General features: G+C 43.5%; 1 protein-coding gene and 1 long non-coding RNA gene across 6 annotated transcripts in view; one reads left to right on the top strand and one right to left on the bottom strand.

Moving 5' to 3' along the window:
* The window catches only part of LOC129193907 (uncharacterized), a 9586-nt gene extending 6833 nt beyond the window's left edge, over positions 1-2753 (bottom strand). Inside the window, exon 1 of the long non-coding RNA XR_008573643.1 lies at positions 2011-2753. This is a non-coding gene — a long non-coding RNA (uncharacterized LOC129193907). The remainder of the gene's footprint in view (positions 1-2010) is intronic.
* si:ch211-198a12.6 (uncharacterized protein LOC563253 homolog) lies at positions 2156-12805 on the top strand. Of its 5 annotated transcripts, none has more exons than XM_054798690.1 (3): positions 2156-2324; positions 7709-7796; positions 9128-12805. In XM_054798690.1, exon 3 carries the CDS (start codon positions 9249-9251, stop codon positions 10884-10886), a length of 1638 nt encoding a protein of 545 aa, XP_054654665.1. In that variant the 5' UTR covers positions 2156-2324; positions 7709-7796; positions 9128-9248; the 3' UTR covers positions 10887-12805. The 5 variants fall into 5 exon arrangements, with proteins under 5 accessions (XP_054654665.1, XP_054654667.1, XP_054654668.1 ...); XM_054798692.1 differs by having other exon boundaries at positions 7709-7800; XM_054798693.1 differs by lacking the exon at positions 2156-2324 and adding an exon at positions 2439-3069.

Genomic DNA, 12805 nt, shown 5'->3' with positions numbered 1-12805 from the left:
GTTAACATGCATATGAGTTACATTTGCAGGGGCAGTATGGCATCTATTGCAACTTTCATTTATAATTGGGTGTATTTTTGCCAATCTAGATTTTGAGTAGTGACTGCAGTGTAAAACCTTAAATTGTATTATACTTAATCTTGCACAAGAAGTGCTATCGTTTAGCCTTTGCAGTGCGCTATTCCAGACATCCTTCCCCAAAGTAATTCCCAGTTCATTTTCCCAATCTGCCCAAATCTTTTGAACAGTTGCATCTTTAAGGGTGGCTGTACACTCCTTGATTCTCGAAATCATTTTTTTAGGGTTTAGAGGACTTTCCAAAAGCTTGTCTAGCGCAGACACAGGCGGTACATATGGGAAATTTGGATCACTACACTGGAGGTGGTGAATCTGGAAATACCGAAAAGCCTGGATCTATGGAGCTTGAATTGAATTGATAAGTCTTCGAAGCTCGCAAAGGCGCTATTTGTATATAAGTCTTTAAAGCTGCAAATACCCTGTCCCCGCCAGCGAAAAATTCAGAGTCCGGTTTAGCTGTGGGAAAAGAGATGATTGTTAATTATTGGACTGATGTGGAAAAGGCTATTCAGGCCAAAATTCTTTCTAAGTTGAGTCCATATTCTAAAAGTGTGTATTACGACTGGGTTTTTGGTGAAATCTGAAATAGTAAGGGGGAGGCTGGAGGTCGCCAGGGCCTGAAGAGACGTAGAGATGCAAGATGAGGCCTCAAAACGACACCAGTCTGCATCGGGAGTGTGAAACCAGTGCATCATTTTTTGACCATTTGCGGCCCAGTCGTAATGACAAAAATTTGGAAGCACCAGGCCACCTTTTAATTTAGGCCTTTGTCACAGTTCCAATCGTATTCTAGACCTCCCACCGTCCCATATAAGTGAGGTGAGGGCCTTGTCAATAGTTTAAAAAACTGATTTGGGTAGATAAATTGGAATACACTGAAATAGGTAGCAAAATGTAGGTAACACACTCATTTTTAATACAATTTACTTTCCCTGCCAAAGACAGGTGAAGCGATTTCCATCTTTTGAAGTCTTAACTCTTAACTCTTAACTTAGTGCTCAACTCTTTCAAGCAGAACATAAAAGCTTTCCTGACAAAGTTTTTAAAAAAATACCGTTTCAGGTCACCCAGAACGTCATTTCTGTGTGGATGAAAGGTTGAAACAATAAAATACTTAACAGTTTTGACAAGAAAATGTTTCCGTGGGGATAGCCCCGAAATGACACGGGCCAGCACTCCTGATTCTGAAGGCCCTGGGTGGATTAGATTGACATAGCAACATATACGATGTCCTATTTTCTCTCACTATCTGCCTTCTATTCAACCCAATTGGTGGAGACAGATGGCCACCCCACAGGGCCTGTTCAAGAAGGTTTCTTGCCCAGGGGGAGTTTTCCCTTGCCTCCTCCATCAGCAAGTGCTTCCTCATGTGGGGTTCACTTGGTTTCTCTCGTGTGCCTTGAGATAACTTCTGTTCTGAACTGGCACTATAAAAATAAAATTGAATTGAAAAGAAGCTGAAATCTGATTGGACAAAAAAAAAATCTTAACACACAAGTACTGGAAGCAGTGCAGCCAAGAGACACGCTGTTAAATGAATACAATTTAATGTAACAAATACTAGAATTTAAATGTGGTCAGTGCCTCTGATTTTGTTTAGGTCAGCAGAGAAGGCTTTCCTGGCTGGAGATCTGCTAAAGATATTTATTTTCACTCTGCTAAATTAAGCAGGAAAGTTTTCTATTTAAGAAATATATTACTTTTACTATGTTTTGCACTTAAAAATAATTTGGGAACAATTGGTTTCATCCCGTCGGCCTGTGCTGCCAACAAAGTGTCCCTTTTCAGGGAGTTGTCCATAACCACAAGTAAAGACATTGACATTTTACATACATGCAATGTAGAATATTAGCATTTAAAAGGTTAAGAAGCAACATTTTGTTTACCTTCCATCTCTGACAGTTCGCTAATGATATGACGATAAAGGCTTACTTTTGACATCAACTTGAAAGACTCCGAGGCACGTGAGCAAAGCAACATGTTTGTGCCGTATTGTGCGGCTCCCATGCGGCAGGGGGCGGTAGTGACAATAGTCGCGCGTGGAAACACAACACTCTGCCTTTGCTAAAGTGCGTCGGCGGTCCAACGTTGGCGCCAGTGGCGCCAGCAACACATACACTTACTAACTGTAGAGAGAGGGGGAGACAAAAGACACACACAACAGCTTTCCTTCACATGAACCTGGACTTTGTGATACGATAACCTTCATTTTATCTCCAGCCATCTCACACTAGAAGAAGATAAAGGTGGGTGCATGACGTGTGTGCAATCACGTTAACGATAAACTGACATATTTACTCCCCTACCTCTTCAACGCTGAGCAGCGACGCATCCTGGAGGCAAGAGGACCTCCTATTTGATATCGGTGCACAGATGCTTTTACAGACTTAAAGCTGCAATGTAAAAAAATTACAGGCTTAGAGTCATTAGTGTATGTTGCATTGTTATGGAAATGGAAGCCGTTTAAACCTAATATTGCCTGACTGGTCTGTGATCAGTGCAGATAATCCACCATCTATGTTGGTTGTGGTCGCAAAAATATATTTAACGTGGTCAGTGAAATGACATTTGTAACTTTTCCCACACTTGGGATACCAGTGACAGCCTTGTGTTGGATGGTGGTATTAGCTGCACGGTTAGCTTGGCATCATGGCTATATAGCCGGCATGCTAATAATCGCTAACACTAGCAAGGCCGCCATTGAACAAGGTGCTGCCGCAGTAGATAAGTCCACTGTAGGTAGCTAAGGAGTACATGCTATACGTACCATCGTGTATATTTTAGTCCTATTCGTGATTATAACATGGCTCATGCGTATCAAATAGTACAAAGCGTGTGGATCGTCTTAAAACTATAAGACGCCCTTTCCCGGGCTTTCCCCTTGCATTCATCGCCCTCGCCTGCTGGTCATCTTTGTCCCTTTTCAGCTAGCCAACTCTTCATTACAACTAGCCTGCTAACGTGTCCACCTAGCTTTCACTGTTGATATCCGTAAGTCGTTCAAACCTATTTATTGTGAATTCAGTCGTATTTGTCACATCTAAGCGATTTGTTGCATTATTTTGGACATGGCTTTGTGGTTTAGTGCGATCCAATGCGGTTGGGAGGGCGGAAGCTAAGTTGGCTTACGTTAGCTAGCGGCAGCCATCTTACGCGAGCATTGTAGTCCAGGGCTAGCTGGGAAGTGCTGGTGTGGCACAACAAGATGGCCTGTTAATACGCGCACAAGGAAGAATTTCCACGTCGACGCATTGCGCCTCAAATCGCACCCTAATACTCAATAAAGGGACGTTTTCACAGTGTGAGTATAACGCTGACTCCATTTACCCATCTGGTTGTTTTTTGCTCCGAAGCTAGTTAGCTCGCTAAATGGCGAACACATTAGCGGCTAACACAATGCGGTTGTGGCGTTAACCCGTCTCCGTCGACCGTAGCCAGCTAACTAGCGGCTATGGGGGCTATTTGTAGCCGTTTTGGGGAGGCTACCGAGCACAGAGCCCCGTGTTTAGTTACTAAACGCCACATTCTAAATGTATATAATTAATGTGTACGACTTTGGGTGTTGAACAAAGAGCTGCGCAAACAGGAGCAGTTGATGGTCTTTCGGCCTTGGTTTGCGGATCTAACTACACTCAAGAGCCTGATTGCAATTTGGCTACTTTGATGCTGTTTAGCTCGTTTTGAGCGCTAACCTAGCCTGCTAATTGGCACCTAGCCTGAATATTGGTTATGCTCAATTTGCTCGTGGGAGGTGTTTTGACTGCTTTCATATAGAATGCTAAAATTAGGTGGACATTTGTCAAATACCACCGCATCCGCCTTATGTGGACATTCGTTTTAATGTGCTTACTTTAGTCTTGTTTGTGTCCATTTGTATTTGTGGTCCCCAACATTATAGCCACAGGTGATCTGGAGCCTATCCCAGCTTGGTTTGGGCAAGGTGGGGTACATCCTAGACTGGCAGCCAGTCAATCACAGGGTACATACTGCATGTACAAACGCACTGGCATGATTAACGTAACATGCATGCATTTGGGATATAGGAGCAAGCTGGAGTACATGTATGTAGTTTGAACTTTCATATTCCCAAATGAAAATAAGCTCATGATCATTAAAGTAAAGGCGTATCCTGTAGAGTCCCTCCCAAATTGTTCATCACTTAAGGTGTGGAGAGAAGGCATTTTAATGGGGCATTTCCTCTTGGATGATTGTTAGCACAATGGAGCAGACAGGTTGTTTTTTGTTTTTGTTTTTTTACACAGAAGTTGAGGAAATGTGCATTTTTTTTTTCAAGAGTTTGAAATATCCGACTCACTTCAGGTCCCATTTATGCATCTGCACTGTGTTCTGACTGCGTATTGGATGAGCAAGGGAAGGGGCCAGTGTGTTCAGTGTGGCCCTGGGATCACCAGGAGACTGGAAATGTTCCTGGGATTTTTGTTTTTTGGCAAGTTGGAAAAAAAATTACGTCCACACTGTCGGATTAGTAAATAGTTGAATCCAGACGGGAATGGATCACTGTTTGAAAACGATGTAATACACAAGGGACACCTACGTGTGGCGCTGTAAACAGACACACGGATGAAACCACGTGATACACCAAACTACAGAAGAAAAAAATGCATGCACATAAGTCCATCCTCCGCTTTCCAGTGCTCATCCAGACTTACAACGAAGTGGATTTGCTTCTGCGAGTCATTTTGGAGTATTATGTCCGTCAACGGGTCGGTGATGTTATCGTTTTCGGAAAACAGCGGTTCGCTTGTTTACATGAAAACGACAGGCTGCTCTTTTCAGGTTTTCCCCCCATTTTCAACAAATACCATTTCAGGGCACCCAGAACAATGTTTCTGTGTGCATGAAAGCTGAAAGGATCAAAACCTTTGCCAGTTTGACGTGAAAACGTTTCTGTGTGGACAGCGCCTGAGATAAAGATGCTTGTACATGTAAAAGTTGGCTGTCTTGTTTTAATTTTACTCAAAGAAGCCTACATAGTTAGTCTTGAAGTTATTTCAAAGTGGGCCCACACGTGCACTCTGCTTCTGTTAGTTGAATTCTGTTGTTGTAACAGGTAACATTTCAAAAAGATTCAAACTTGTAAAAGGTTATAAGCTGTGTCATGTTTAGTGGCGCCACACTATTTTTCTTCACTGGAAGAGGAGGCAAAATGGCTCTTTTGATGCCAAAAGTTGCTGAACCCTGTACAAGACCCTGCTTTCAGCGGGGCTAAATGTTGCATCGGTCAGCAGTAGACAAGAACGTGCAGAACTGACTCCTGTTACCTTCTGGGCCTGTGTTGTTTTCCTTAACGATGACAAAATGATGTTGGCGATGCCCCTTTTTTCATGACTATAATGTGGCTGACGAGCTAAACATGGCTCTATGATGAGTAAAACATGACGAGACGTACTCAACGAGGGTGGAGGGAAGTGTTAGTAATGGGTGGCCTGTCAGAGGTTCAGAAACATGACATTTCTGCCCTTTCTTTTATTTGAAGGTAAGTTACAAGTCCGGTTTATACATGTTACTAGACAAAATTGGCTTGTGAATGAATGAATGAAGGCTTGGCTTGTGTATGAATTTCATATAGTAAGCTTAAAGGAGAACCGCACTTAAAAAAAAAAAAAAAAGAAAAAGTGCCCATCCACCATCCTTGTGAGACATGAACACATGTATTTCTCTTTTCTGTGTGTTCTAAAGATATAAAAACAGCAAAAAAAGCAGGCCAATAATGTACCTACTGGGACACACCTATTCCGCCTAAAGAGCCCGCTATTAAAATACGTCCAAAACAATTCCAGTTTTATTTTTATTTTTTTTAATGCTGTGAGCATGTAGTAACGGGCGCATTCATGATAACATGTAATACTTAAAGTATTTTGCTGGATTTTGGTCATTTTTAGCATTAGTGGAACTTCCTTCCTTGGTGCATTGATTTCACATAGCAACATAGAAAGGAAGGCTACACCTAGCGTTAACTTTTTCAAACTCGGGGAAAAAACACAGCAACAGTGGCGGCAGCTCCAGTATGTTGCGTTACCTTTCGCTAGTGGCCTGAGGCATTGTGAATGCGGCGCTGACGAGTGTGTGGGGAAGCTAGCTGACTAGTAGCTAGCCCGTGTGGTGTGGCGAGGTGTCACTACGCCAGTAATGTTGTTCTTGGGTGTAACAATGTTAATAATACAAATAGTGCCGTTGTAGCTTGGTTAATATGCAGGTCACATTATGTAAATCGAGCGTTGTTGGCGCTTTTTGGAGGTTCTTTCAGAAGTCTTTATAGGCGGAATAGGGGCGTCCTACTGCGTGCATTCTTAGCTGCCTCATTATAGCTGTTCTTATACCTTTTTAGAATGCACATAAGAGTGTGTGTTCATGTCTCAGATAAGGGCTGTGGATGATGGGCAAAATTTAAAAAAAGTGCAGTTTTCCATATAACTCCTGGAATAAGTGGGCTTCTAGCTAGCTTCTAGCTAGCTTCCAGCTATAGTTAGCTTTGTTGTGCAAACATCAATGCATTAGTTTATGCGCGTGTGACTGTTATTCACAGAAAAGGGGTCAATCTTTTGATTGAGATTGATAGTCAATCTTTAGGACTTTGCCGGTCGATCCCGAAGATAGTAGGAAAACTAAATGCATTACAGTGCCTTCCCCTCCCAGAGAGTGACCAACAGACACCCGTTTTGACCCCAGGCCACACCCGTACGTTTTGCCCCTCTCCAGGCACGTACCAGCCCAGTCTTTGAAACCCAGAGGTGCCCGCACCACACCATACCGGCTCGCCCACAAACTTGTGGTGTGTGACGTGCACCACCAAAAATAAATTCTCCAGCTGCAACGATGCAGATCATTAAGTCAGACTGTTGTAAAGTATCAACTACATCCGGCAGCAACTAAATTCCCCCAATCCTCTCAACCACCATCGCTCGCCCGGGACTGGAAGCCAACAAGCCAGAGTTGTGGTTTTCTCATAGAGCTTTCCGCGGCCTGTGTCTCATTTGTCATTGACCAAAACCATAGAAGAAGAAAGAACACGTGCATACGGTCAATCCACCTTAGCTCGTCTGGACTGATGGCAAAGTGGAATTAATTCTGCGAGTCACTTTGGAGTATAAGACAAAAAATATAAGGAGAATGTTGACTGGGAGTCAAGTCTGTGTAAATATTCAGATATGTTGGCATTTCAGCAGCAGTACACAACCGGCCACGTGACGGTAATGGGGCGGTGACATCAGTTCTCATGAAGTAGTGTTTTGCTTGTCCACAAGGCAGCGTTGCCTGGTTTTCCTGCTCTGGAAGCTGTATTTAAAAAGGTAGTTTCAGCTCACCGAGAACGCAGTTGCCGTGTGAATGAAAGGCTGAAACAACATAATACTTAACAGTTTCCACCTGAAAACGTTCTTGTGTGGACATGCCCTAAACTTATCACATACAGAAATAAGTCATAGCCATATGTCTGCCAAAAATCAGAATAAGTTTTATTTGCAATGTTTGTTACCACACCAGGAATTTGACTCCGGTCTAACATCACCCTGTTACAAAGTAAAAGTGAAACAGTGCGGTTATGGGATTGTCAATCATTAAATGTGTTCTTTTTAATGACATTCACATTTAATCTTTGTTTTCCACACAGATTGCTGAGCGTTCCTCTGGTTGTCGCAGCCACAGATCAGCCACCACTCTTCACTCGCTAGGAAGCCATCAATTCAAGACACTTTCAGGCAAGTATGTGCACTGTGAGTGGAATGACAACTCTACATGCAAAAAAACCCAACTCTAGTCTCAGACGCACACTCCTTGTAGACACACCCCGTTGGCTTGTCATTAGAAACGTGCGACGAAGGCGTTTTTCAACCGTATTTAACAGAACATGAACTTATTGACTTAAAGGTGTTGATTTGCCGCAGGAGTACCTAGCATGCCTTGTGGGCACTTTGTAAATTAGAGTTAAAGTTGTTGGCACTTAGTCATCGTTACCCACATAGAATGGTAGCTCATTGTTTTGTGTTACCTTTTACACCTTCTGCTATTTATTTTTTGCTTTGCCCTGTTGGTGCAGACTGTCTGCACTGTATTGGCAAGATAGTTGGATATCGCATGCAAATTGAAAAGTACCTTGCTCAAGCAAGCTGAAGTGTCTCTGGGCATGCAGCATTAAGACGGCATCGACTTGTGGCGGACCACCAAAAAGAAACAAATGTATGGGAAACCCTGCATTGTACATGGGACACAAAGCTCTTCTAATGCACTGATGTCACATGATGCATCATGCGTATCATGATTGGCATTGTTTCGTGAGAGGACGAGGCTGCCAAAGATGTTAGTTAGGTCGAGACACTACACTGCACAAAAGGATCGCTGCTAGCAACAGTGCTAGCCACATGTATCAGCTTTGAAAGGCATTTATCGGCATTTGCCAGTCTCGCGGGTTTTTATGGAAATTGGCCGATACTGATCGGTGGCCGATTGATCAGAGCACCGCTAGAGTGCACACACAGTTTAATTCCAAATGTAAAATTGTAAATAGTTGTTAAATAGGTGTTTAAATTTGTGAATAAATGATTTTGATGTAAAACAACCCTTTTTTGTGTCGCTTATGTTGTGGTATAGTTGAGATATTTGAGCTGTCAAAACTGAAAGTTTTGGTTGAAATTATCTTTTCTGAAAAAGCTGTTTTCTCTTGTTTCTTGTTGGGAACTGATATTTTCCTGAAACTTATCTATGTTCTACTACTGATTACTAAAGAACGGGAAAAAGGTAGAAACAAACTTTTTTTTTCTGATGAAAAGACGAGAGTCTAGTCTTTCTTTTGGTAGGTTCCACGTTTATTTAGCCATAGAACACAATATTGTGTGTGTGCCTTCAAAGATGAGCCAAAATCGTCTTTTGAAAAATGGCTGGGATTGAATGAGTTACGTCCCGGCCTAGTTCTTCTAGTTTTCAGCCAGCAAGTAACATTTGAATTACAATGTAGTTGAATAGCAGCTAACCCCATACACATGAAAGGTGTGTGAACTAGCAGTGTTGTTGACATTTGACACCTCTGTTGCAGGTTTGCTTCCTGACAAAAGCACCAGCGCTGCGCCCACCCAAAGCGACACCTATACCCCGATTCTTAGTTGAGTTATACGTCCGGCAGGAAAACGGAGGTCGTGGGGCTGGAGTGTGTTCTTATGGCGGAGTCAGAGACTGAATGTGACACACCCGGCCTTGACACGCTGGGGTCGGAGTGTGTCATAGCCCACAGCCATGTCGACCTTCACTACGGAGCCGAGACGGAAATCATGACTGAAGAAAAGCGTGGCTTGGAGTTGGAGATTCACGGGGGCCTCGGTGCGGTCTCGTGCGTGGATGGCATCGTAGAGACGGACCATGATTACATCAAAGTAGAACACGACGAGATCCACTGTTTTGCAGGAGCCGAGATCAAGACGAGTGGCGAGCCACTGCTGGGAGAAGTCCTTCTCAAGACGGAAAACGAGCACGTGGTGAAAGTGGAGTCTGATCACGGTGGGGAGTTGACGGTGGAGTCTGAGAATGGCGTCATCATTCACGAGGCCCACGGCCTGCAATGCAACGAGTGCGGGGAAATCTTTGGCAGCATAGCTGACCTTCACCAACATTTTGAGATCCACAAGGACCTCAACCCATACATCTGTGTCCACTGTGGCGAGAGCTTTGCAGTGGAGGCCAGTCTCAAGCAGCACATGAAGATTCACATGAAAGAAAAGCCCTACGTCCCACCAGGCGTGGAGATGATGAGCAAAGACGTCATCGACGCCTTCAGCCTCAAGTCCCATCAGATGATCCACCTGCCGGACAAGCCTCACAGGTGCTCAGAGTGCGGCAAGAGTTTTGCGGCTGCAATCACCCTCAGAGAACACATGAAGATGCATTCAGAGGACAAGCCCTACAAATGCACCCAGTGTAGGAAGAGCTTTGTCCGCAGAAGGCACCTGAAGAAGCACCAAGAGGTCCATGCCCGTGAGAAGCCATATACCTGCGGTCAGTGCGGCAAGGGCTTTGCCACCACTTCCAACCTGAAGCAGCACCAGAAGACCCACGCCGTCGTCGTACTCGCCGACAAGCCCCACCGGTGCACGCAGTGTGGCAAGTGCTTTGCGGCCGCCGCCACTTTGCGGGAGCACCAGAGGATCCACTCGGGTGAGAAGCCGTACAAGTGCAACATGTGCAGGAAGAGCTTCGTCCGCAAGCGTCACCTGAAGAAGCACCAACAAGTCCACGCCGGAGGGAAGCCCTACACATGCAGACATTGCAACAAGGGCTTCAACCACTCCTCGTCCCTCTCGCGCCATCACAAGACCCACCTGCAGGGTCCCGTCTTCTCCCCGCCACAGCCTGGGAAGCCCATGACATTCGCCTCCCCACCAAAGCAGAGGGTGCATCTGCAAGGGGAAAAGCCCTACATGTGCCATCACTGCGACAAGGGCTTCAATCATTCCTCCTCACTGTCCCGCCACCAAAGAGTCCACTCCGACGGAGACGGCTATACTTGTGGCCACTGTGGTAAAACCTTTAACCACTCCTCGTCCCTCGCCCGGCACCAGAGAGTCCACTTGGAGAACAAGCAGCAGCCACCGCAGCCACAGCAACTGCAGCAACCGCAGTCGCCACCCGCACAAGTGGAGCAGTACAGCGCCATCCCCACCCCCAAGGTGTTTCCCAACAACTCCTTCCCCAAACAGCACCTGCTCTCTGATGAGAAGCCGTACAGGTGCACCCAGTGTGGGAAAGGCTTCAACCATTCATCCTCCCTCTCCAGACACCACAGGATCCACTTACGCCAGTGAGTGTCCTGTTCTCACGCCAACGCTCGCTTCGCTGACCTCTCGCTTCTCAATATTGACAGTTACTTCCCCCAATCACAAGAAAACAATGGCCATGTCCTTCCTGTGGACGTGCATAGCTGCAGTTGAGAAAAATGGACATATGGATCACCTGGAACCTGAGCAGGGGGGTGCGAGAACCTCCATTTTTGTCTTGTTTGAGGTCATGCTACACTTGACACGGGAACTCCATTATGAACACTTTTTAAAACGGAACAGTGTGATTTATCTTCATGAGGAAAAAAAAATGTTACTGGATCTTTTGGATGTGATTCTAGGCTGTCAACACAAATGGAAATTGTCATCTTTATCACCCCAGTAACCTGTGTGAAGCAAATCCACTGTAAATAACGTCTTGATTTCTTTTATATATGTATAGGTGACTAGAGTGCTGCTCCTAAATGATGACATTTTTGATAGCAACACCCACTTTTGGTCTTTTTTTTTTTCATTTTTATTTTATTTAAGACTTTTTAAGTGTCGGAGATAAATTTGTTGCAGCAGCTGTTGGATTTGCCATCTTGTATATTCCTGAAGTTATTTTTTCGTGTACGTCTGCAATGGGTGAGCACTGCTGCATCGACTGTACAGAGCAATACTGGCTTTACTCTGACATGCAGTTCAGCCACAGGCAATTCCTGACAGAAAATAAAATAAAAAAAAAAACTGGTTAGCATATTGTTAGACCCTTGTCCTTTATTTTTATTTCTTGGTTTATTTTCCCTCTGCATATTTCTTTGGACTTGAACTAATGACCTGTTTATAGACTATACATAGTATTCATGCTCACTATCACAATTTGATCTAAAGGCTTGTGCGTACTAAAATAAACTGAGAAACTGACTTTTTCAAGACTGAATTGCGCTCTCCTTGTCTGTGTATAATCTCTTTTACAAACGGATGTATTTTTGTAGAAATGGATGGGTTATATGAAAGGGAGCAGAGAAGTAATGCTCTATGGGAGTGGACATGGCAAGCAATATTCCCCCCCATTTTTTTTTTTTTTTTTTGCTTCAATCTGTAGCATAGTTTTCTTGTGTTAGATAGGTGCCTTACTGCATGCTATGTAGAAATGTATGCTCAGCTGTTTGAAGAAATAAAAGGTTTCAGGATTTTTAAAAACATTTTAAAATTTAGTTTGTCATACCCAGCATTTTAGTTTGTCCCTGACAGCTTTTGCTTTGTTTCTTTGGTTGTGTTTTTTTTTTTTTTTTGCGTTCTTGTATACTACCAAGTGTGTACAATGTACATTATATCTTTATTTTTCCTCCCTGTGTTCTTTGTAAATGGCTTAACTGTTGAGAGAACTTATGTAAGCGTTCCATGTTGCAGTGACGTGCGGTCAGGGCAGGCAGGTGAGGCTCTGCATCATGTTCGAAAATTAAAAAAGGAATCATATTTGTCCATTGAACTGTATTATAAATGTATTTCCTGTATGATTTAGATTGTTTTTAACATTTTAAGTAGAAATCGCTGAATTTGCACATTTCCTGATCAAATATAATGCAGAAACCTCAAATGAAGACTGTTGTGTGTATTGGGAGTTGGATATGTTACAGAAAAATGTAATGACTTTCTACAGCCTCTAATGTATCTAACGTGTGACATCATTCTTGCTAATAAGACAATAAAATACAGAGAAATGTTATACTCTCATCCTGGGGGCGTGTCAGCAGGCAGGTGCTTGTCAGTGTTTTGGGTTTTTTTTGCCAGCAGCAGCACCAGCTGGAGAGGAGCAAGTGAAAATGCATTGAAAATGTTTTTATGCAATAAAATTATAGAGAATTATATAAAGATCACCAGAAGGTGATCACTTTTGTGACAAAGTTTCAGAACTTTTCCTGGTATATACAACAAGACCAAAAATTTTTTTTTTTTTTTTT

The sequence above is a fragment of the Dunckerocampus dactyliophorus genome, chromosome 14, assembly GCF_027744805.1.
Source record: "Dunckerocampus dactyliophorus isolate RoL2022-P2 chromosome 14, RoL_Ddac_1.1, whole genome shotgun sequence".
NCBI classification, from domain to species: Eukaryota; Metazoa; Chordata; class Actinopteri; order Syngnathiformes; family Syngnathidae; genus Dunckerocampus; species Dunckerocampus dactyliophorus.
This window is presented reverse-complemented; position numbering and strand designations above follow the sequence as displayed.

Coding starts and splice junctions, on each gene's coding strand:
- si:ch211-198a12.6 (XM_054798690.1), top strand. CDS start 9,249: ATGGCGGAGTCAGAGACTGAATGTGACACACCCGGCCTTGACACGCTG.